This window comes from Aethina tumida, chromosome 1 (assembly GCF_024364675.1).
Source record: "Aethina tumida isolate Nest 87 chromosome 1, icAetTumi1.1, whole genome shotgun sequence".
Classification (NCBI taxonomy): Eukaryota; Metazoa; Arthropoda; class Insecta; order Coleoptera; family Nitidulidae; genus Aethina; species Aethina tumida.
The window spans coordinates 6,759,928-6,784,052 of record NC_065435.1 but is presented as its reverse complement, the minus strand read 5'-3'; the positions used below and the strand labels follow the sequence as shown (position 1 = coordinate 6,784,052).

At 24.1% G+C, this 24,125-nt stretch overlaps 2 protein-coding genes across 2 annotated transcripts in view; one reads left to right on the top strand and one right to left on the bottom strand.

Annotated features, from left to right (window-relative positions):
- The window catches only part of LOC109608367 (uncharacterized), a 315,358-nt gene that overhangs the window by 73,912 nt on the left and 217,321 nt on the right, over nt 1-24,125 (top strand). The window lies entirely within an intron of this gene.
- The window catches only part of LOC109608374 (agrin-like), a 327,266-nt gene that overhangs the window by 103,268 nt on the left and 199,873 nt on the right, over nt 1-24,125 (bottom strand). Inside the window, exon 7 of the mRNA XM_049962316.1 lies at nt 16,971-16,988. Coding sequence (XP_049818273.1) covers nt 16,971-16,988 — 18 coding nt within the window. The remainder of the gene's footprint in view (nt 1-16,970; nt 16,989-24,125) is intronic.

The window sequence follows — 24,125 nt, the reverse complement described above, 5'->3', positions numbered from 1 at the left end:
TTAATATTAATTCGTTATTATTTCGTTAAATTATAAGGTGTCCCTATTATGTTCTATTGTGCTGACACAAGTCCAACTTATCTTATTAATTTGACCTTCCTATGTGCTGATTAATACTTCAGCAAAACATTGTGTGTATTATTAGGTTTCAGGTATTAGGTTTGGTTCTAAAATTCAGTAAAGCCAAATTAAATAATTTTAATCCCTGTGTAAGCCTTTAATGGAAAACTAGTTGGATAATAGTAAAAACTGCACTTATAGATCACAAAATGATGAAATAATTCAGTTGAGTCACTTACAAAGATCTGAAATAATTAACTAGAAAAATATTAATTAATTAATTAAGTTGAATTAATTGAACAATACTACAATAATTAACAACAATTTATAAATAATTTAATGTGGTCTTCGAAATAATTTATAACTTTTTAGACCACATTATATAAATTTAGAGATATTGAAATATTAATTAAAGTCAATTGATTTATTTATCTAATAAAAGAAACATATTTTTAATTACCGTATATACTAAATATACTAAGTATATTATAAAAAGTACTATGATTTAAATAGAAAGCAAAATACGCTAAAGCTTTAAAATGTGTTGGTTAAATTAAGATTTTGAACAATTTTATAAAATATTTTGAAAGAAAATTTAAATTTTTTATTCTAATTTTGCAGTACACTGTTCCAAATAAATATAGAATTTATATTTCTAAATAATTCCAAATTAAATATAGTAATTACTGAAATATTTATTTATTAAAGCTTCGAAATGTATAAAATGCTTAAATTTCATATATTTTGGGATATTTTAGAAGAATAAAATAGAATTTAATATAATATTAATTTTTTTAGCTTAAATTAAAAAAAAAAATAGATCTAGATATTTTTTGGTAATTGTAATTACTGTTAATTATTTAACTTTTAATGAAATATAATATTTACTACATAGAGTAGTACATTCATATTTAAACATTTAAAACATTTATAATTTTAATTACATTTTATAATACATATGGAAATTGTTATAAAAAAGTACAGTAATAACTGACTGTTTAAATTAATATATTGAATAATTTTATGAAGTAAAATTTGAGCTGAAAATACAAAATTTTAATACAATAATTGTTGAAAAAAATATCCATAAAATTGTAGTTGAAAATTTCTAAAATATGATATATTGAAGGAGATTTCAAGACAATAAAATAGAATTTAAAAATGTATTTAATTTAATGGTAATTTTCTTGATTTAAATTAAAATTTATCTTAATTACTAAAATTTTTAAAATCCATTCTTTTGGGAATTTTAATTATAAATAATTAATTAACTGTTAACTATGGTGAATATAGTAAAAGTCATTTAGTCATTTATATATAATAGGTTAAAACTTAATATAATATATTATATATTAATTAATAATTTTATAAAATATTTTGAAAAAAAAAAACACTAACAAATGAATAAGGCAAATAAAATTTAAATTTAGAAAATATTAATTTTGAAAAGATTTAATACAGTAATTATTAAAAAATACCGTAATTATTTAGTGTAATATTTAATATTACTAATATTAATAAGTTTCGAAATGTATCCTTAAAAATTTCTAAATATTGAAGAATTTTTAAAAATTATAATAGTAATTTTCTTCATTACATGATTATTGTGTAATGTTAAATTTTGTTTCGTTAATTTTTCAAAAACATAAAAAATTCAAGAAACAAGATTTTTAATTTTAATTGAAATGTATATCATATATGTTAATTTTTATAAAAAGTACTAATTTAAATAATAATTCAAATTAATATGTTTAATAATGAGACAAATAAAATTTGAATTTTAAAATATTTTTTTCTAATTTTGCAAAAAATATAAAACAGCAATTAATGAAAAAATCCTATATTATATATTAAAGCTTTGAAAGTTTTTAATAGAATATTGAAGAATTTATCAAAATAATCAAAAACATCATTTTAAAAAATAGTTTAATTTTGAAAATACGATTTTGAAAATTAAATTAAAAATTGATAATTATATTTTTTGGACATTTTTAATTACAAGCAAACTAAATAAGGAATTATTGAAAAAGATAAAATAATTTAAATAATAATTGAGTTATTAAATTTATTTTTAATAGAAGAAATAATTTAACATTTTATTCTAAATTAGCTCAATATAGGTAAAAATGTAGTAACTTAATATTTCTTAAAATGAACCAATTTTCATAAGTTTTTAATTTTGACATATATTTAAATATTAATCATATATAATATAATATTTAATTAAAGAAAAATTGAAGAATTTGAATATTTATTTATTAATGTACAAATAGTTTAGTATCATCAAAGTAATTTTTACATTTTTAACTTTTAGCTAATTTGTATGAATCTTTCATATTCGACATTAAGAAAAACTTTTTAATTTTGAAAATAATTTTCTCGAAAATAATTGAAATTCAAAAGTAAGAAATATAAAAAACAAATTTAAAGAAACTAAAATGATTTTAATTGATATAACATAAATATTAAATAGAAAATCAACAGTAAGGTGGGTGAAAGCTTCCAGTACATTGTTTTATGAGATGTAAAATTATATAGTAAGAAAGTTTCGTTCGAATCAATGGAGATAAACCGATTTTTGAGTTATACAGATCCGGAAATCATGCGCAGAACACGCATCCGAAGATTGTTCCTGAAACTTGGCCCCATATCATAAAACTTTGATTTGAAACATACATTTAGAACATTATGTGATTCGTATTCGAGGAATATTCGAGTTGAGAAACCTGGAAACAACTTTTCCACAATATAAAATACAACTCTTTATAAAGAACTTTATATCTGACACCATTCTCTAAGCAAATTGAGACTTATTTTATATTTATACCGAGGCAAAGTTTTTTTTTATTGTTTTCCAACAGGGTCGGGGTGTAATTGGGGCTGTAAAACCTTAATTTCAATTTTTGGCGGCGTTTTTTGTTGCCATTGATCGCGACGTTCTTCGAGTCTTTGTACTTTTTAACGATAAATCATCACAGATGACTTTTTGTAACAATGTGATAATTTAATACAAAGCTTTATGGCACATAAGTAAACGCGAGCACCACAATAAAAAAACATTTCCTTCGCCAATAGTCACGCGAATTATTCATAATTTAAAAGCCCCAGCTAAATTATAAACTATCCCATAATTTCATGAGTGGGGCGATATTTATATTTTCCGTTGGAGTATGATAACGTGTCATCCAACTGAATTCATAACGCATAAGTTTAGTTGTTCTCCTTATAGCCTAAAATAGCTTTAGGCCTTCCATCAAATTATAATGAAATTTGTAGGAGTTTGTCATCTTCAAAAGTAGTTAACTGTCTAGTTTCAAAGTATAATTTTATTCCGAAATTATCATCGACTGTGTCTTTGCGCAATTTATGAGTATCCGTCTGTTGATTATCATGTTTTTAATAGTATAAAAATATAAATTTTTGAATGGAGCGCATAAAGAGTTTAATAGAGTAAATAAAACAGGCGTTATAGTCACAGTAGACGGTATAGTCCAATTTAAAAACGCATTTCAGTTTTAGTGCCCTTTTCGTATAAAATATAATATTCAAAGGAGACACAACAGATTTTAACCCGATAAATGTTCCATTAAAAATTTGTTGCAGTTACAAAACTGCACTTTAACATCCTTACACTGCTCCCAAAACTATAACCTATCAATTTTATTCATTTTTTGTTCTTATTTATAATTTACCAGTATTAAATAAGGTATTGGCGTAGTAAAATGTTTGAAATGTGAATAAATTTTATGTGAACTTGAAGCAGAGGTGTTTTATGGGTTAAGAGTCACATATGTATTTTGATTTATACAACGTACTGAAATTAAGTTTAATTGATAGTTATTAATTCATATTTATTTTAAAAATAGGTTTAGGATGCCATTTAAGAGATGTCTACATTTCTTCATTTTGTGTCTCATCGAATTTCGTCAAAATTTTTTATGCTAAACTTAATTGAGAGCCAAAATATACTTTTAATTTTTCAATTTTAGTACTTTTTTAATAATTTTATTCACACAGTTTCAAATAATAATAGTCTGATTATTTTGTTTCAAATTCATTGGTTATTTTAATTTATTTATTACTAATAAATATAAATTTAGTATTCCATTTTAATTCCAAGATTTCCTGATATTTATAGTTTTTTATTTGTACTGGATTTTAAAATTTAATATTAATATTTAAAATAATAATGATTTCTGTTTCATTTACTTTTTAATTGTCATTTTTATTGATTTTTAAATAATTTCGTTAACACAGTTTCAAATAAGAATACTTCGATTATTTTCTGTTTCAAACTCATTTTTTATTTTAATTTTTTTATTATTAATAAATATAAACTTAATATTCCATTTTAATTTCAACATTTTCTGATATATCTAATTTTATATTTGAACTGAATTTTACAATTCAATATTTATATTTAAAATAATAATGATTTTTACTTCATTTACTTTTGACTTGCTATTTTTATTGATTTTTAAATAATTTCATTAACAGTTTCAAATAAGAATAATGATTATTTTATTTGTTTTATTACCATTAAATATACACTTAATATTCCATTTTTATTTCAACATTTTCTGATAATTTCATTTTTGAGTGTATCAAGAACTGGTTTATTTCCAACATGTTACACGAGAATTTTGTACAGGATGTTACTTAATTCGTTGGTACAGGTTTCAGGAACGCCTTGACGTTCATCATCTTTAAAACATTCATAGCCACATTTAAACCTACGAAGCCAAAATAGTAAAATTAAGAAAGAACACAAAAGCTTTCACATAAAATACAAAAATGTACCAAAGTAAAATTTAAAAATATATTCAAATAAAACAGGAGACGTTAATTACTTGTTCCGGTACCTAATAGTGGATGTAATTTTAGAATGTGTAATTAAGGAAAACAAAACAAATGCCCGGGTGCTATATATATATTTTTTTTTCAATCTAGTTATCCGTATCATATACCCCATTAGTCCTATAAAGATAAGTGAAAGAGAACAGAGGAAAAGCAAAAGCTATCTTGATCCAGTTCGCTGCTCAGTATTACCAGTCCAATTACTGACAAACCAATTAGATTTAACTGCCCATACCTGTAAGTCACTAAGCTTTGCAATCAACTCTGTATTTCTCTATTCCCTTCGAATTCACTTACACACTCTAAAATATTTACCGGATCAAGTTCTCATTACCATTTCGCCGCTGTTTTAACTAAATACATTATTTTGTATCGGTTTACTAATTAAACTGCCTGTGTTTTGACTTAATTTAAAATCAAATAGTTTGGCAAATTTGTTTATTTGATTTTTTAAGCAACAATGTTCCGTCAAATTTAAATTGATGTATAAATTAATTTTAGGCTATTAATATATTAATTAATTTGATTTTAACTAATTTTATGTATCGAAAGCTGATTAAATTATATTTTGGTAACAACACATAAAATATTTATTGTTTGTTTCAATTTGAATTAAAGTTTTAGTTGGTAATTATTATTAATACAAGTAGTATATTGAATAAAAATGTTAAAATTCTTTTTTTACATATTTATATTATTTTACTTTAAAATTCAATATAAATTAAAATTATTATTTTAAATATCAATATTGTATTGTAATGTATCAGAAATTTAAATTGAATATTAAGTTTATATTATTAGTAATAAAAACATTAAAATAACAAGTTTGAAACAGAAAATAATCAAACTATTCTTATTTGAAACTGTTTTAATGAAATTATGTAAACATACATAAAAATGACAACTCAAAAGTAAATGAAACGAAAATCATTATTATTTTAAATGTATTGTAAAATTCAGTAGAAGTAAGAAATATCACAAAATGTTGAAATTAAAATGGAATATTAAGTGTATATTTATTAGTAATAAATTTGTTTTATTTTTATTTCAAACTGTTAATAAAATTATCAAAAAAAAAAAAAAAAATGGTAACTAAAAAGAAAGAGAAATCCTTATTATTTCAAATATTAATATTGAATTCTAAAATTTAGTTCAAATAAAAATTAGGTATATCAGAAAATATTGAAATTAAAATGGAATATTAAGTTTATATTTATTAGTAATAAAAAAATTAAAATAACAAATGAGTTTGAAATAGAAAATAATCAAAGTATTCTTATTTGAAACTGTGTTAACGAAATTATTTAAAAATCAATAAAAATGACAACTCAAAAGTAAATGAACGAAAAATCATTATTATTTTAAATATTAATATTGAATTGTAAATAAAATTCAGTTCAAATATAAAATTAGATATATCAAAAAATGTTGAAATTACAATGGAATATTAAGTTTATATTTATTAGTAATAAAAAAATTAAAATAACAAATGAGTTTGAAACAGGAAATAATCAAAGTATTCTTATTTGAAACTGTGTTAACGAAATTATTTAAAAATCAATAAAAATGACAACTCAAAAGTAAATGAAAGAAAAATCATTATTATTTTAAATATTAATATTGAATTGTAAAATTAAGTTCAAATATAAAATTAGATATATCAGAAAATGTTGAAATTAAAATGGAATATTAAGTTTATATTTATTAGTAATAAAAAAATTAAAATAACAAATGTGTTTGAAACAGAAAATAATCAAAGTATTCTTATTTGAAACTGTGTTAACGAAATCAATAAAAATGACAACTCAAAAGTAAATGAAAGAAAAATCATTATTATTTTAAATATTAATATTGAATTGTAAAATTCAGTTCAAATATAAAATTAGATATATCAAAAAATGTAGAAATTAAAATGGAATATTAAGTTTATATTTATTAGTAATAAAAAAATTAAAATAACAAATTTGTTTGAAACAGAAAATAATCAAAGTATTCTTATTTGAAACTGTGTTAACGAAATTATATAAAAATCAATAAAAATGACAACTCAAAAGTAAATGAAAGAAAAATCATTATTATTTTAAATATTAATATTGAATTGTAAAATTCAGTTCAAATATAAAATTAGATATATCAAAAAATGTAGAAATTAAAATGGAATATTAAGTTTATATTTATTAGTAATAAAAAAATTAAAATAACAAATGTGTTTGAAACAGAAAATAATCAAAGTATTCTTATTTGAAACTGTGTTAACGAAATTATATAAAAATCAATAAAAATGACAACTCAAAAGTAAATGAAAGAAAAATCATTATTATTTTAAATATTAATATTGAATTGTAAAATTCAGTTCAAATATAAAATTAGATATATCAGAAAATGTTGAAATTAAAATGGAATATTAAGTTTATATTTATTAGTAATAAAAAAATTAAAATAACAAATTTGTTTGAAACAGAAAATAATCAAAGTATTCTTATTTGAAACTGTGTTAACGAAATTATATAAAAATCAATAAAAATGACAACTCAAAAGTAAATGAAAGAAAAATCATTATTATTTTAAATATTAATATTGAATTGTAAAATTCAGTTCAAATATAAAATTAGATATATCAAAAAATGCAGAAATTAAAATGGAATATTAAGTTTATATTTATTGGTAATAAAAAATAATATAGTAGCAGGATTTTCTTTTCAGGACCTCATGGATCTGAATTTTATCTTCTTAGCCTGAATTTGCCTATAGACAGTTTTCAAAAATTGTTGATTTTAATGGTGATTATTTAATTGAATAAAAGTAACTTTAAAGAAAGTTATATTACTTAAAGTAAAACGCAAACGTAAATTACTTTTTTCAGTACCCCTACATTTAGTCGAGAAGCTGGACAAAACTGAAATACGTAGTACATCCATACGTGTATCTTCCACATGGAAAACAATAAAAACACCCGGACATTAACATTTTAATTCGGATTTTAAAAAATGGAAATCGTAAAGAGAATGCGGGTCATTTAAAATAATCAAATAAAAATATTCATTACTGCACATTCATATGCAAAATTAATGAATGGGTTGGCCATTGCATGTAAAAGTTGAACACTCTCATATTTTTTTTTGCCGTGGCATTGCTTTATAATAAGCTTTTCCGCGTATTTTTCTACATGTTATTAATTTACACACAAGAAAATTGCTTTTGTTAAAAGTGGAAAATATTCTCTTGCATAAGCCGGGTGATTGATCAGCCGGTTTAAATGAAGTGATTAAATGGAAAAATAATGAAGCGTCGAATGGGCGATAACCATTGTGCATTTTTTAAAAATTACGGTGATTTAGAAAATATTCTTGCATGGTTTGAACGTGATTTAATTAAAATTTTTAAGTAGATTGAAGCGTTTTGTGTTTATTTGAAAGTTAGTTAAACTGTAACATTTGACATGTTCGGTGCACCCCTAAAAAAAAACTAATTGTTTTCCTTGATAAGAATTAATCAGTGCCCGGTTTGGAGGAAAAGTTTTTCTCGAATTCTCTTTTCCAAATTGAAAGATTACATTTTACCTAGTGACTTGAGAGTCTGTAGTGGACAGGCGAGGCCGGAGAAGTTGTACAGAAAACCAGATTAGATTGAAAATAAACTTTATTTTGCGTCGGATGTAATTTCAATAAAATTTAAACCGGCTCGAATTTCAATATTTAATTAGTCACAAGTCGTTCTGGGCTCGTATAATTAGACGTGATAAAGTACCAGTGCATTTAAGTTTTATGCCACGGACACAAGGTATAAAATTTGCGTCGGGTGCATAAAATGTGCAGTTTAAAAAAAAAACTGTGTACATAATCGATTGGATTTAATAAAGGCGTGTATTTGATGAAATAAAGTGATCATCAAAGAATGTTGTCGAAGGCACAACTATGTCACACTACTAAATTTGGAGCAAATTTATGGATCCGGGGTAGATCCATTTTAGTTCTATGCCCTGCCTAAGTTACATGTCTATAAATCTTTATAATTTGCCAGGGAATAGTGTAGCATTCGCATTCATTTCTAAGTTACCAGTTAGGTCTGAATGTGACGTAATGCCTCACTTCACTCTTGCCCCATAAAAACACCTTTGCTTCAGAGATTACATGAAATTTATTCAGCTCAGCCGGATCACTACTGATACCACTCCACATTTTAACCATTCACCCCATCAATTCCTTATTTAAATCGACCAAATTATAAACACATTTAATTTAATTTATTGAGGGGTTTCTTTTAAGAATTGATTAGGCTAAATTAAATAAAACTTCTGTTTCCAACTATTTTTATTCTCCGATGTTTTTTACTTTTATTTATTTGAAATAATTCAAATTCTTCATTCAAATTGTATTTAATTTAGTTTATTGAAGGGCTTTTAAATTAGATAATACTTCTATTTCTGAAGTTATTTATACAAGGCATTCTTAAAAGTCTTTACGGTGTTTCACCAGATAAAGTGGCTCAATATAAGCCCAACTTGCTGCGACAAATTAAAAACAATTACAATATACTCTTGTTATCACTAGATTAAACTTTCATTTGTGGCAATTTTGACATTCTTTAGATAAAAAGGGCACTACTTAAAACACATGACTATTTATTCAGTCAACTCTTCCTTTATATTTAATTTAATTTATTGGAGGATTCTTTAAGAATTGACTAGTTTAAATTAAATAGAACTTTTATTTCCGAAGTTTATTTTATAAAACGTTTCCTTAAAGATCCTTACAACGCTTCACTAGATACAGAATAATTCAAAATAAGTACAATAACTTTCGTTTAAATAAAATTTTAGATTAATTCATTACAAAAAAAATATAATTTAGTTATGACTCGATTACAACTATGGCTTATATGAGACGTTTAATTTTATTTATTCGAAGCAATTTTAACAAGAAAATTAAATAACGAGTACAATATTGGCTATTTTTCCAATTTTCTAGATGAAAAAGAGAATTTTTAACACACACGATTATTTGTTCATTCAGAATCTAATTTATTTTAAATATAAATAGTAAATACATTTGATTTAATTTATTTAAATACATTTCATTTATTTTATTCATTCGAAGCAATTTTGACAAAAAAATTAAATAACGAGTAAAACATTTGCTATTCCTCTAATTTTTTAGATGACAAAGAGAATTTTTAACACACGTGATTATTTGTTCATTAAATATCTAATTTATTTAAAATATACATAGTAAATACATTTGATTTAATTTATTGTGGGGTTTCCTTAAAAATTTAGTGGTCTAAATTAAAGAAAATTTCTATTTTAAATGTTTATTTTTATACAATGTGTTCTTAAAAGTCTTAACATCGTTTCACTAGATAAAGTGTGACTCAAAATAAATTAATTTAGGTGATCTTATGGATTATTTGAAACGTTTAATTTTATTAATTCCAAGCAATTTTGATAAAAAAGTTAAATAACTATTTTTCAATTTTTTTAGACGAAAATAAGAATTTTTAACATATATTTGTTTAACATCCTATTTTAAATTTAAATCGAGTTAAAAATAATAAATAATTTAGAATTAATTTATTGCAGAGTTTCTTTAAAAATTAAGTGGTCTAAATTAAAGAAAATTTCTATTTTAAATGTTTATTTTTATACAACGTGTTCTTAAAAGTCTTTACATTGTTTCACTAGATAAAGTGTGACTCAAAATAAATTGATTTAGGTGCCATAAATTAAAAACAATTATGATTTTAAGCATAAAATTTACATTGATTCATTACAATAAAATATAATGTAGAATCAATTTTGATAAAAAAATTAAATAAGAAGCAAAATATTTGGTATTTTTCAAATTTTTTTAGATGAAAATAAGAATTTTTAACACACACGATTATTTGTTCATCGAATTCTTAATTTTAATAGAATAAAAAATAACAAATATATTTGATATAATTTATTGTAGACTTTTTTAAAAAATTAAGTGGTGTAAATTAAATAAAATTTCAATTTTATATTTTATAAGTGTTTACATCGTTTCACCAGAGAAACTGCACTTAATTAAATAAACAATTATGATTTTATATATACATTTCTAATTTTAGCAATTTTTGCAATTTTGACAGAAAAAACCGAAACAAATATTTGCTATATTTTCAAACGTTCTTTGGATTAAAAAGAGACTTAACACACACGATTATTTGTTCAGTAAACTTCTCATTTAAATCGAGTAAATTGTAAACAAATTTAATTTAATTTATTGTAGGGTTTCTTAAAGAATTCAGTAGTCTAAATTAAATAAAACTTCAATTTCCAAAGTTTATTTTATACAACGTATCCTTAAAAGCCTTTACAATCTTGTAACTGATAAGTACGACATAAAATGAGTCGGTTTTAAAATATTCTTTAGATAAATAAATAAGTAAGATAAATATAAAATTATATGAACGTGTCTCTATTGAATTATAAATTTTTGTTTATATTGTTTAATTTTTTAAGCATCTCCATAAAAAGTGTTAATAAAATTAATTGTATTTTATGAGTAATTTATGTTTATTATAATTATATCGATGCGGTAAAACTGAAAAATAAACGTAATTTATTTAATATGGATTAAAACGTTTTAAATCAACTGAAGGAAATTATATAATCATACAAATTAATGCCGCATCAATAATAGAATATTTTTTCACGTAATCAATATTCATTAGCATAATTAATAATAATGTGTATCAGCCGGACAATTTGAACTGAACGTACATTTTAACTGGGAAAATATATATTAAATTCAATTAAAAAAAGTAAATAATTAACTAAAATGTAACTGCGGCCTCGACGTTTAAAGTAAACACTTCGTTTCTATTAAAATTCGGTGCTGCGTTGAAAATTGCATTTTATGTAAAAACAAACGAAAAACTGTTGTGAACCAATATACGGCGGTATTAAATTAAAGTACCCGGCAGTCTGTCATTTTAAAATCTCAAACTAAATTAAAATTGCGGCGAGGCACCGTTAAAGAAATCATATTTGGATTGGTTAAAGAGTCTATATGACCAGAGGGTCCTTAAAACAAATGCAAAAGTTTACCGGCGACCTAAGTACATAAGCCACGTGTATAAATATGTTCCAGGTACTTTGTGTGTTTGGCATCGGACGGAAAATTTTGATGAGAAATGTGTTTTAGAACCCTCCATCAAACTACGCATCAATTAGAATACAAAGTGTTATTCACCTGTCATTAACTGAACCTGACTTGATTGGCACGTTTAAGGGTTCAAACAAAACCGATATCAACGCCATTGGTTTTTAAGTGATTTTCTAATTAAATCCCATTGTTTCGGTTAATTGTATGTAAAATTATATTTTACGATTCGCACGCTAATCAGGCCGACACTTGTCGATGGATTCAACAATAACCTAATTAATAAAAAAAAAAACTGTTCCGCCATCACGATCCGGTCCTTTTATTCAATAGTGCTGAAGCGACACGAATCAGAAAAATTGTCTGCACAGGGAAATTGATTATTCCTTAACAGAAAAGTACATTTTCTACATTTTGGGCGACTCTATTTACAATGGATCAGATAAATCAAAATTGACAATATATACACATCCTACTTTCGGGAACATTTCATTAAAATACCCTAAACATATTTATTTTAGAAAATGGGAAAATTGATTCTGTTTTACTACCTTTAAATTACACAAATTCCTTTTATAATAGTTATGGACCCTCGAATCATCCATCGTGTTACATCCTCAATTTTTTATTGAAATTTGTTCCTCACTTTATTATAAAGCTATTTTTAATATTTTTTTACTGCTGAAAGCCTGGTTTATATTCATTATTTTATTTTAAGACTCTTATTCAGTCAATCCATATATAATATCAATATCATTTGTATATAAATACATATAAATAATAAATTAAAAATACTGTAGATGAGGAATCCTCAAATTGTCGAAAGAATATGTGGTGCTTATATTAATGAACATACTAATAACTAATGAAAAATTAATATGGCACAAAAAATCAATCGAAAACCTAACATTTTTTTATTAGGAGCAAATATTGACTTTTATTTTATTGTTTAACTATTTGGAATGTTTCTAGGTATGTTTTCGTTAAATAAATTATATTAATCTATTAATTTTGTTAACTTTGTGTGATTTACTACTTCAAAATAATTATTAATTTAAAATTAGATACAGTTGTAATACAAAATAAAACGGTGGAAAACTGATACAAATTTACTAAATTGAATAAATTGATTTTATAATAGTTAAGATCCTCTGAATTTCCGTATTTTTAATATATCCTAAATTTTTTATTGAAATTTGATCGTCACCTTATTATAAAGCTATTTTCAATATTTTATTACACTAAAATCTTGGTTTCATGAGATCACCACCACTTTTACTTTAAAAGCAGTAATATTTCATTTCAAGACACTTTATTCAATCAATTTATATAAAATAAAAATCATTTGTATTTAAGTTAAGTTTTCAATAATTATAAATACTTTAGATAAGGAATTCTTAAATGGTCGAAAGAATATGTGGTGCTTAGGTTAATGAACAGGCAAATAACTAATGAAAAATTAATGTGGAACAAAAAAATCAATCGAAAGCATACATATTTTTTATTAGGAGCAAATATTGACTTTTATTTTATTAACTGTTTGGTATATTTTTAGGTGTTTTTGTTAAATAAATTGTATTAACTTTGTGTGATTTACTACTTCAAAATAATTCAACTAAAATTAAAAACAGTTGTAAAACAAAATAAAATCATGAAAAATTGATACAGTTTTATTAGTTTCAAATTGAATAAATTGATTTAATAATAGTTTTGAAGCTGTGAATCATCGTGTTTTTAATATATCTTCAATTTTTTATTGAAATTTGATCGTCACTTTATTATAAAGCTATTTTCAATAAACTAAAAACAAAATTTCCAACCATAAAAGCCTGGTTAAGATTTGGCCTCTCGTGGGATTACCACCATTTTTATTTTAAATGTAGTTATTTTATTTTAAAACACTTTTATTATATTAAAATCATTTAATTGTAAAAATATATTAATAGGAGGTTAAAATTTGTTTTTAATAAATTATAAATACTGTATAAATATATTAATGGGCAGACAAACAACTAAAGGAAAATTAATGTTGAATAAAAAAAATTAATCGAAATCATAAATATGTTTTTACTAAGAATAAATATTTACTTTTATTTTGTTCTTTAACTGTCTGGAATTTATTTATGTATGTTTATATTAATCTATTAATTTTTTTAAGTTTGTGTGTTTTATTACTTCAAAATAATTAATTTATAAATCAAAATAGAATTGCGAATAATTGATTAATTTCTTTTAAACTGTGTGAAGTGGTTTTTTAATGGTTATAGACTACTGAATCTTGAATGTTTTTAATACATCCCCAATGTTTTATTTAAATTGGATCCCTATTTTTTTAAATATTTTATAACTTTAAAAGTCTGGTTTACATTTCGTTTCTCGTGGGATCATCCCCATTTTTATTTTAAATGTAGTTATTTTATTTTAAAACATTTTTATTCAATTAAATTTATAAAAAATTAAAATCATTTGTTTATAAATATGTACTAACAGGAATTTCATTTTTTTTTTCAATAAATTATGTTATAGATAAGCAATTTTCAAATTATCATAAGAATATGTTGTGTTTTATTATTAATAGATATGCAAATAACTAAGAAACATTAATATTGAACAAAAAATTAATCAAAAGCATAAAAATTTGGGAGCAAATATTTACTTTTATTTTGTTGTTTAACTGTCTGGAATATTATTATGTATGTTTATATTAATCTATTATTTTTTTTGTTTGTATGATTTGTTGCTTCAATATAATTAATATAAAAATGGACACTGTCCTGGATCAAAATTGAATTATAAATAATAATTGATTGTTTTAATACTTTTAAATTGGATAAATTCGTTTTTACAATAGTTATAGAAACTTGTATTTTTAATACACCCACCATTTTTTATCTAAATTTGATTGTCACTTTATTATACAGTTATTTTTTAGTGTGGTTATTATAATACTTAATATGAATGGACAAATAACTAAAGAAAATAATAATATTCAAAAGCGTAAAGATTTTTTTACTGGGGCGATCCAAATACATAATAAATTCCCATATTATTCAACGACCAATTTATTGTTTAGCTGTTTAGAATTTTTTTCTGTCCTTTGTTAAATAAACCCCTGAATCCTCTTGTTTTTAATACACCCCCAATTTTTTATTGAAATTTGATCCTCACTTTATTATAAGGCTATTTTTAATATTTTACACCCCTAAAAGCTTGGTTTAGGTTTCATCCCTTGTGGGAGCAACCCCATTTTTATTGTAAATGTAGTTTTAGTTAATGTTAAAACATTTTTTTTTTCAATCAGTTTATAAAAAATAAAAATCGTTTGCGTGTAAACGTCTGCAGGAAGTTAAAAATGGTTTATGAATAAATTATTAAATACCACAGATGAAATCCCGAAATTATATTAATGGATAGATACGTAAAAAAATCAATCATTTTATTGTTTAGCAATTTTACAATATTTTTATGTACATTTTCGTTAAATAAATTATAGTAACCAATTAATTTTATTAATTTCCAATGATTTATTGCCTCAAAATAATCCATTTAAAAATGCACGCAACAAAATAAATTACGTAGGCTTAATAAAAATAATAAATAAATCCCGTAACATTAAATTATTTAAATTCAATTTGACGTCGGTTGTGGGGGACACGGTCGTCGTGTAGTTTCGTGCCCGAAAAACATCGCAAAATCTTTATTATCATTATTTAGATTGTCCGTTATAAATTATGAAAAAGTTTTTTAGCGCATCCAATTTACTTTTATACTTGAAAATCTGTTTTATATTACGGGCACGTTGTTTTGTTCCCCGCAAAACAAACTGGCACCAAACTTAAAATAATTCCCTGATGTATTATTCTGTGTGTAATATTTCTTCCTTTTCTTTCAACGTTTTCCTTAATTTAACTTGTAACGAGGGATATAATGCTGCCGAGTATAAAAAAAATACAAGGAACACGGAAAAATAACTCCTAAACAACGGCGGAGCAAAAATGTCGCAAGAAATTTATTTCTATTCGGGTAAACATATTCTAGATGTAAAGAACCAGCTGAAACAAGGTGGCTATGTTAGAAAGTGAATGGCTGAGCCTTTCAGCTATTCGTATAAATAAACACAAATCCCCAACTATTAAAATAGTTTGTTGTAACGAAATTCAAGTTTATTTAATCTTGATTGTGGCAGAAGCAAATGAGATGCTGTAGAGATGTAGTGCACGAAGCCCTAATAGAAATAATTAATTTTGATGTATGACGCAGAAGTTCAGAATGCATTTGTATAACATGAAAGTTCCATATATTACTGTTTTAGAGGAGACAAGTTCTCATGTTAACATCTATCAAAGGAGACAAACACGAATTTGTTTAGTATCTCGTAGAAGAGTGGAGAATGGAACGGCACAAGCAAAAGCAAGATCGCAACGTGATTTCTGGCTCTATAACGTAAATTTCAACAAAATATACAAAATATGGATGATAAAAGGAAGCGTACAGTTTCACTCTTTGTGCGAGCATCTCCTGAATGGCCCTCCAAAACATTAATCATCATGTTCTACCATTAAACGTGTAAAGGATTAAGTAGCCTGTAATGGCTGAAAGAAAAGTCATAGCGAAGAAATTTTATTAATTGTGCCCATTCACAAAAATTAATTACAACTCCTGCGCCCCATTGTCACAACAAAAAAAAAAAAAATAAAAATAAAAAATAAAACGTGCCCGGATAATAAAACAATATAACAAATATCCGTTTAAGCTGTTGATGCCGCAGATTATGCATGAAACAAACCGACGCGTCGCATCGTATATTAAAGTGCATCGCTTATAACCCCGGCACAAGTAGCGGTTTATCTTTTTCCACTTGATCCAAAACTAAACTGAAATTAGAGCGCCTTTGACTTACAACACAAATACGACCGATCTACTTACCAGGATAGTTTGGCAGACCTATAACAAAACAGATTTATCGATTAGTCGGATATGATAAACAGCATGCTAACAGTTTTACGCAAATTGACAGGAAAAATTGCATTGGAAACGTCGAACGACCGCACCACGTTAAAATCCAGTCGATTGCATTTTTATGCTGTGAAAATTTTGCTATAAACGCTTGAAAGCTTCTCCAAAAATAGATTTATTGTAATTAAATGGTTGTATACTGTTCAATTGCGATTTTAACAACTATTAAAATATTTTAAAATAAACTACAAGAATATTATTGATATTATCAATTATTTTTTAAATGTTATCTTAATTGAAATTTGATTAAAATTTATTAAAACAGAAAATGTCATAATTTTTATACCCCGATAAGACAAATCTTTACTTAATTTTGACTGTTAGCTAATAATTAATAATGAATTATAACCACCAAGGTCGAATTAATTAAAGGACAATGATGAATGAATTACTATGTATTGATTTTATTAATTGTGAACACAACTCGCACAAATATTAATATAATTAATAATGGCAGAAAAAATTACAATTTTTATACCACAATAATAAAACATTCGAGACAAATTTTGACTTAATTCTGACTGTTAGCTAATAATTAATAGTGAGATTATAACACTAATGTCAAATTAATTTAACTAACTGTCACAAAATGACTTTTATTGAAATTAAATGAATATTATTACTATGTATTAATTTTATTAATTGAGCATAAAAAATCATGATTTTTATACTACAATAATAAAATATCCAAGAAAAATTTTGACTTAATTCTGACTCTTAATAATGTAATTATAACCACCAAGGTTGAATTAATTATAAGAAAACGATATAACTATCAAAATATGACTTGGAATTAAATGAATATTATTACTATGTTTTGATTTTATTAATAGTCAACATAGTTGAAAATTAATACAAAGATTAAAAAAGCAGAAATTTTTATACCTCTATAATTAAAGATCTAAGACAAACCTTAATTTAATTCTGACTGTTAACTATTAATTACTAATGGGATTATAAACATCAAGGTCGAATTAATTATAAGATAATTAAATAACAGTCAAAAATTAACTCTTATTGAAATTAAGTGAATATTGTTACTATGTATTGATTTTATTAATTGTAAACATAATTGAAAGCACACAAATATTAATATAATTAATAATAACAGAAAAAATCACAATTTTTATTCTACAATAATATCATATCTAAGAAAAATTTTGACTTAATTCTGACAGTTAGTTAATAATTAATAATGGGATTATAACCACGAAGGACGAATTAATTATAAGACAATGATATAACTGTTAAAAAATGACTTTTATTGAAATTTAGTGAATATTATTACTATGTATTGATTTTATTAATTGAGCATAAAAATTCATGATTTTTATACTACAATAATAAAATCTCCAAGACAAATTTTGACTTAATTCTGACTCTTAGCTAATAATTAATAATGTAATTATAACCACCAAGGTTGAATTAATTATAAGAAAATGATATAACTGTCAAAATATGACTTGAAATTAAATGAATATTATTACTATGTATTGATTTTATTAATAATCGAATTGGTACAAATATTAATAAAGCAAATAAATGGTAATTTTTATACTACAATTATAAAATATTTAAGGCAAATTTTGACTTAATTGTGACTATTAGCTAATAATTAATAACAGGATTATAACCACCAAAATCGAATTAATTATAAAATAATCCTATAACTGTCAAAAACGATTGAAATTAAGGGAATATTATTTATTGATTTTATTAACAGTCAACATAATTGAAAATTGATACAAATATTAATAAAACAAAAAAGTGGCAATTTTTATACTACAATTATAAAATATTTAAGACAAATTTTGACTTAATTCTGATTATTAGCAAATAATTAATAACATGATTATAACCACCAAGGTCGAATTAATTATAAAATAATGATATAACTGTCAAAATATGACTCTTATTGGAGTTAAGTGACTATTATTACCATGTATTGATTTTATTAATAGTCAACATAATTGAAAATTGATACAAATATTAATAAAACAAAAAAAGTGGCAATTTTTATACTACAATTATAAAATATTTAAGACAAACTTTGACTTAATTCTGATTATTAGCAAATAATTAATAACATGATTATAACCACCAAGGTCGAATTAATTATAAAATAATGATATAACTGTCAAAATATGACTCTTATTGGAGTTAAGTGACTATTATTACCATGTATTGATTTTATTAATAGTCAACATAATTGAAAATTGATACAAATATTTAATAAAACAAAAAAGAGGTATTTTTTTTACTACAATTAAAAAATATTCAGGACAAATTTTGACTTAATTCTGTCGAATTAATTATAATATAATGATATAACTGTCAAAAAATTACTTTTATTGAAATTAAATGACTATTATTACTCCGTATTTATTTTAGTCAACATAACTGAAAATTGATACAAATGTTAATGAAGCATAAGAAGTCATAATTTTTATACTACAATAATAAAATATCCAAGAAAAATTTTGCCTTTATTCTGACTAATAGCTAATAATTAATAATGGGATTATAACCATCAAGGTTGAATTAATTATAGGATAATGATATAAGTGTCAAAAAGTAAATTTTATCGAAATTAAGTGAATATTAATTTTGTTGATAGTCAACATTAGTTAAATTATAAACTTATACAAGTGTATATATAGCAATATTTTTATTACAAAATATTAGTTTTTAATTCTATATTAATAATTAATGAAATGATTTTTAATTAATAACTGTGATAATTCTGTGAAGTAAATTAGATCATGGATAAGAATTGAGTCTCAGAAAACATAAATTTAAGCTACTTTGCATAATCCCATAATTGAAAATGTAATGGTAATCAATAATTATCGTTAAATTTAAATAGACGAACGTTTAAAAACAGTTACATTGAAATTTGTAGGCAAAGTTGCACATTGAATTTTTATTTGCAGTCGAGTTAGAAGTGAACGTTGATCAGAAATTAAATTACAATATGAACGAAAGGTAGTTTCACTGCCGCGTTCCAGTTATTGATTAAAAATCAATAATTGAAATTAAATACAAAGGAACACGTTAAGTAAATGAGTAATTACTATTTATAATTTTGTAAAACACAAAAGCCACACGAAAGTTATTGTAATTGATCGATTTTCGATAAATTGTTTTTTACGTTAAACTGTAAATAAATAACGGCGTTGTATGTAGGAAATTTAATAATGGCAAAGTACTCCGGGAAAACTAAAGGACGGAGGAGTAAAGCCACCAGACTTCTTAGTTAGTGTTTATATAAGATTAGGAGGAAAAAAGTATTAGGAAATCAATATCAGATGGTGGAAACAAAGTTGAGATTGGAATTAATTTATCTTAAATCCATTGATTTGTAGACACTGCGGATGGGATGCTAAATCTGGCCCCTAACAACTATAATTCATAAAACTTGCCATACAATTATACACTTGCTGGCAAAAAAAAAACTTTTCAGCCGAACTTTTTCAGCTTTATATAAATGGCCGTAACTTTAGAAGTAATCAATTTTCAACAAGGGGTTCAAAATGTTACATCTTTCATATGAAAAACTGGCACGGAGAAAATCATTGTGTTACTGGCTTTTTCATCCAGAAAAAAGCTTGTTTGAATTTTACCGAGCTAAAAATATGCCTTTAATAATAAGTAGGGTTTTTTTTTTGGAAACAAAAAAACGGACGGCGGACAAAATAATTATTTATGGACTCTGGAAAACTTACTTGGGAACGTGCAAGTTTAATGGAAATAGTTGTGTTGACAATTCGAAGGATAATTAAATTTTTATATTCCGCCTGTGGGACAGTTCTTTCGGCCGATAGCGAAAATCCGCCATGTTTCCGACAAAACATTTCGTAGACACACAACTTCGCCGGTTGTTTAATATTTATTGTAGCCGTAATACGGTGGATGCAACCCCGATGCCGGCACGGAACGAAAAAAGCCGGCAAATAAATTTTTACGCAACAACATATCGATTGTCGCTTTCAAGTGCATCGTCTGGCTTCATTTAAATAATTAAAACGCAAATTGCGAGAAAATTTTGTCAGTCGGGTATAAAACACGTTCAATTTAAAATGCATTAGTGCATATTAATTAGCAATTTATCTGACGTTCGGCTGGTGATTTTTGATCGGATGCGGCACAAACGGAACCTTGGACGTAATCCATTCGAATTCCTGTTTAATTAATAACCGCCGTTTTTTTTTGCGTGGGTGGTATAGTTTATACATTTTTGGGGAGTTGAAACCGTCGCACATCTTTTATGCGAAGTTGGGGCAAACAACTGCGCTGAGTCCGTCAGAAAGTGTCGTTGACTTCCAAGTGCCGAAACGCTGACTGCGTGAAAAACTAAACGCCGATGCGGAGATGGTCGAACAACTAATTCATAGGAAACGAAATTGAAAGCGCTGTGTCTATATTCATAGTTCACGGGCTTGGAAATCGAACTGTGTTATTAATTAATTTTTTGTTGTGCTTGTTCGTAACGTAGGGGGTGTCTGTGGGTGTTGTGGTAGGCAAACGAAGTTCTAAATTTGTTGATTTGCCTGAAATTTACATTAATAGAAAGCTACTTCAGTTTTATTTGGGGGAGCATCAGTTGTAATAATTTTCTCTTATGTTAATGAAATAATTTGTTAAAAAAATATATTGTTTATCAAATTAAAATAGTAAATAGTAAAAAGTAAATGGCCTGAATATATTAGTTACCTGAAAAGCTCTAGCTCCCAATTTTACCAAAGCTTAGAATTTTTAAATAGGTCTGCCTAATTTACCATATTATCCAGATAGTTCTCATCATAAATTAACTAATTTCCATATTCAAACGCATAAATTATTAAATTTACATCCAGGATGTATCTAAAAGGCCATATAAACATAAAAAATATGTTAAATCAACTAAGTATAGTATAAAGTTGATGAAATTTTTGTCTGCTGAAGCGTCGTAAAAGTGTTTTAATACAGTCGCAATTAATAAAAGTATAATAATTTATTATAATTTTCTTTAATAATAAATAAAGTAATGTACTAAAAAATGTTTTGTTAGTTTTATTAAATCAATTATGACTACAAAGTTTGAGATTTTTAAAACGTTTTTGATATAAAAAATAAGTTGTCTTATTTTCTATTGTTTTATTAGCAAAACGTGTTTTAATGTTGTTAAATTTTGAGGTTTTTCGGGAGAAACAAACTTCAAAGATTGATGAACAAAAAGTCCCAACGTCGGATTGAATAAATCGTGGTTTGAAATGTGACAAAAAATTGAAAAATTATTTACAGTTACAGTTAATAAAATTAAGTAAAATAATGCACTAAAAAATATCTGATTTGTCTAATTAAAAGGGTAAGAAGTAAAACCTTTTCTTTTATCAATTAGGACTACAAAGTTTGAGATATTTTAAAACATTTTTGGTATAAAATTATGTTGTCATAATTTCTATTATCTGTAAAAAATCTTTAGATTTACTTAAAGATAAGAATATAATTTAACTCAATTAAACTTACAAAGTTATTAAGTTATCTGCTGAAGCGTTGTAAAAGCTTTTTGAGGACCCCTGGTATATCATTTAAAAGCAATTACTGTTAATAAAATAATAAGTAAAATAATTATAATAATTTTCGTTAATACTAAATAAAATAATGTTTGGTTTGTCTTATTAAAAGGGTAAGAAGTAAAAGCTTTTCTTTGATCAATTGGGACTATAAAGCTTCAGATACTTTAAAATATTTTTGATGTAAAAAATAGGTTGTCTTACTTTTTATTGGATTATTAATAAAACGTGTAATGTTATTGAATTTTGAGATTTGTAAAAAGAATTTTGTTGTAAAGATTGATGACCAAAAAAGTGACATGGTCGAATTGAAAAAATCGTAGTTGGTGTGACAAAAAATTGAAAATTTAAATACAGTTACAGTTAATAAAAATTAATAACACTAAAATAATGTTTCGTTTGTATAATTATAAGGGTAAGAAGTAAAAGCTTTCCTTTGATCAACTAAGACTACAAAGTTTGAGATGTTCTAAAACTTGTTTGATATAAAAAATAGGTTATCTTAATTTCTATTGTTTTATTAACAAAACGTATTTTTAATGTTGTCAAATTTTTGAGGTTTTTCGAAAGAATTTTTGTTGTACAGACTGCTGACCAAGAAAGTCATATCGTTGAATTGAATAGATCCTGGTTTGTAGTGAAACAAATAATTGAAAAATTAGGTAAAATTACAGTTAATAAAAATAACTAAAATATTTTATAATAATTTTTCTTAATAATAAATAAAATAATGTACTAAAAAATATCTGATTTGTCTAATTAAAAGGATAAGAAGTAAAAGCTTTTCTTTGATCAACTAGGGCTACAAACTTTGAGATATTTTAAAACATTTTTGATATAAAAAATAGGTTGTATTAATTTCTATTATTTTATCGGTAAAACGTGTTTTTAATATTGTTAAATTTTGACGTTTTTCGAAAGAATTTTGTAACGGTTAAGGACCAAAAAAGACACATAGTCGAATTGAATAAATCCTGGTTTGTAGTGAAACAAAAAATTGAAAAATTAGGTACAGTTAAAGTTAATTAAAATAAGTAAAAGAATTTATAATATTTTTTTTTAATAATAAATAAATGTAATGTAATGGACTAAAAAATATCTGATTTGTCTAATTAAAAGGATAAGAAGTAAAAACTTTTCTTTGATCAATTAGGACTACAAACTTTGAGATATTTTAAAACATTTTATATGTAAAAAATGGGTTGTCTTAATTTATATTGTTTTATAAGTAAAACGTGTTTTAATATTGTTAAATTTTGCTGGTTTTCGAGAGAATTTTGTTATAAAGATTGATGACTAAAAAGTCTCATAGTCGGATTGAATAAATCATGGTTTGAAGTGCAACAAAAATTGAATAATTAGATATGTTTACAATTAATTAAAATAAGTAAAAGAATTTATTGAAATTTTCCTTAATAATAAATAAAATAATACTCTAAAATAATGTTTGATTTGTTTAATTAAAATGGTAAGAAGTAAAAGCTTTTCTTTGATCAACTTTGGCTAAAAA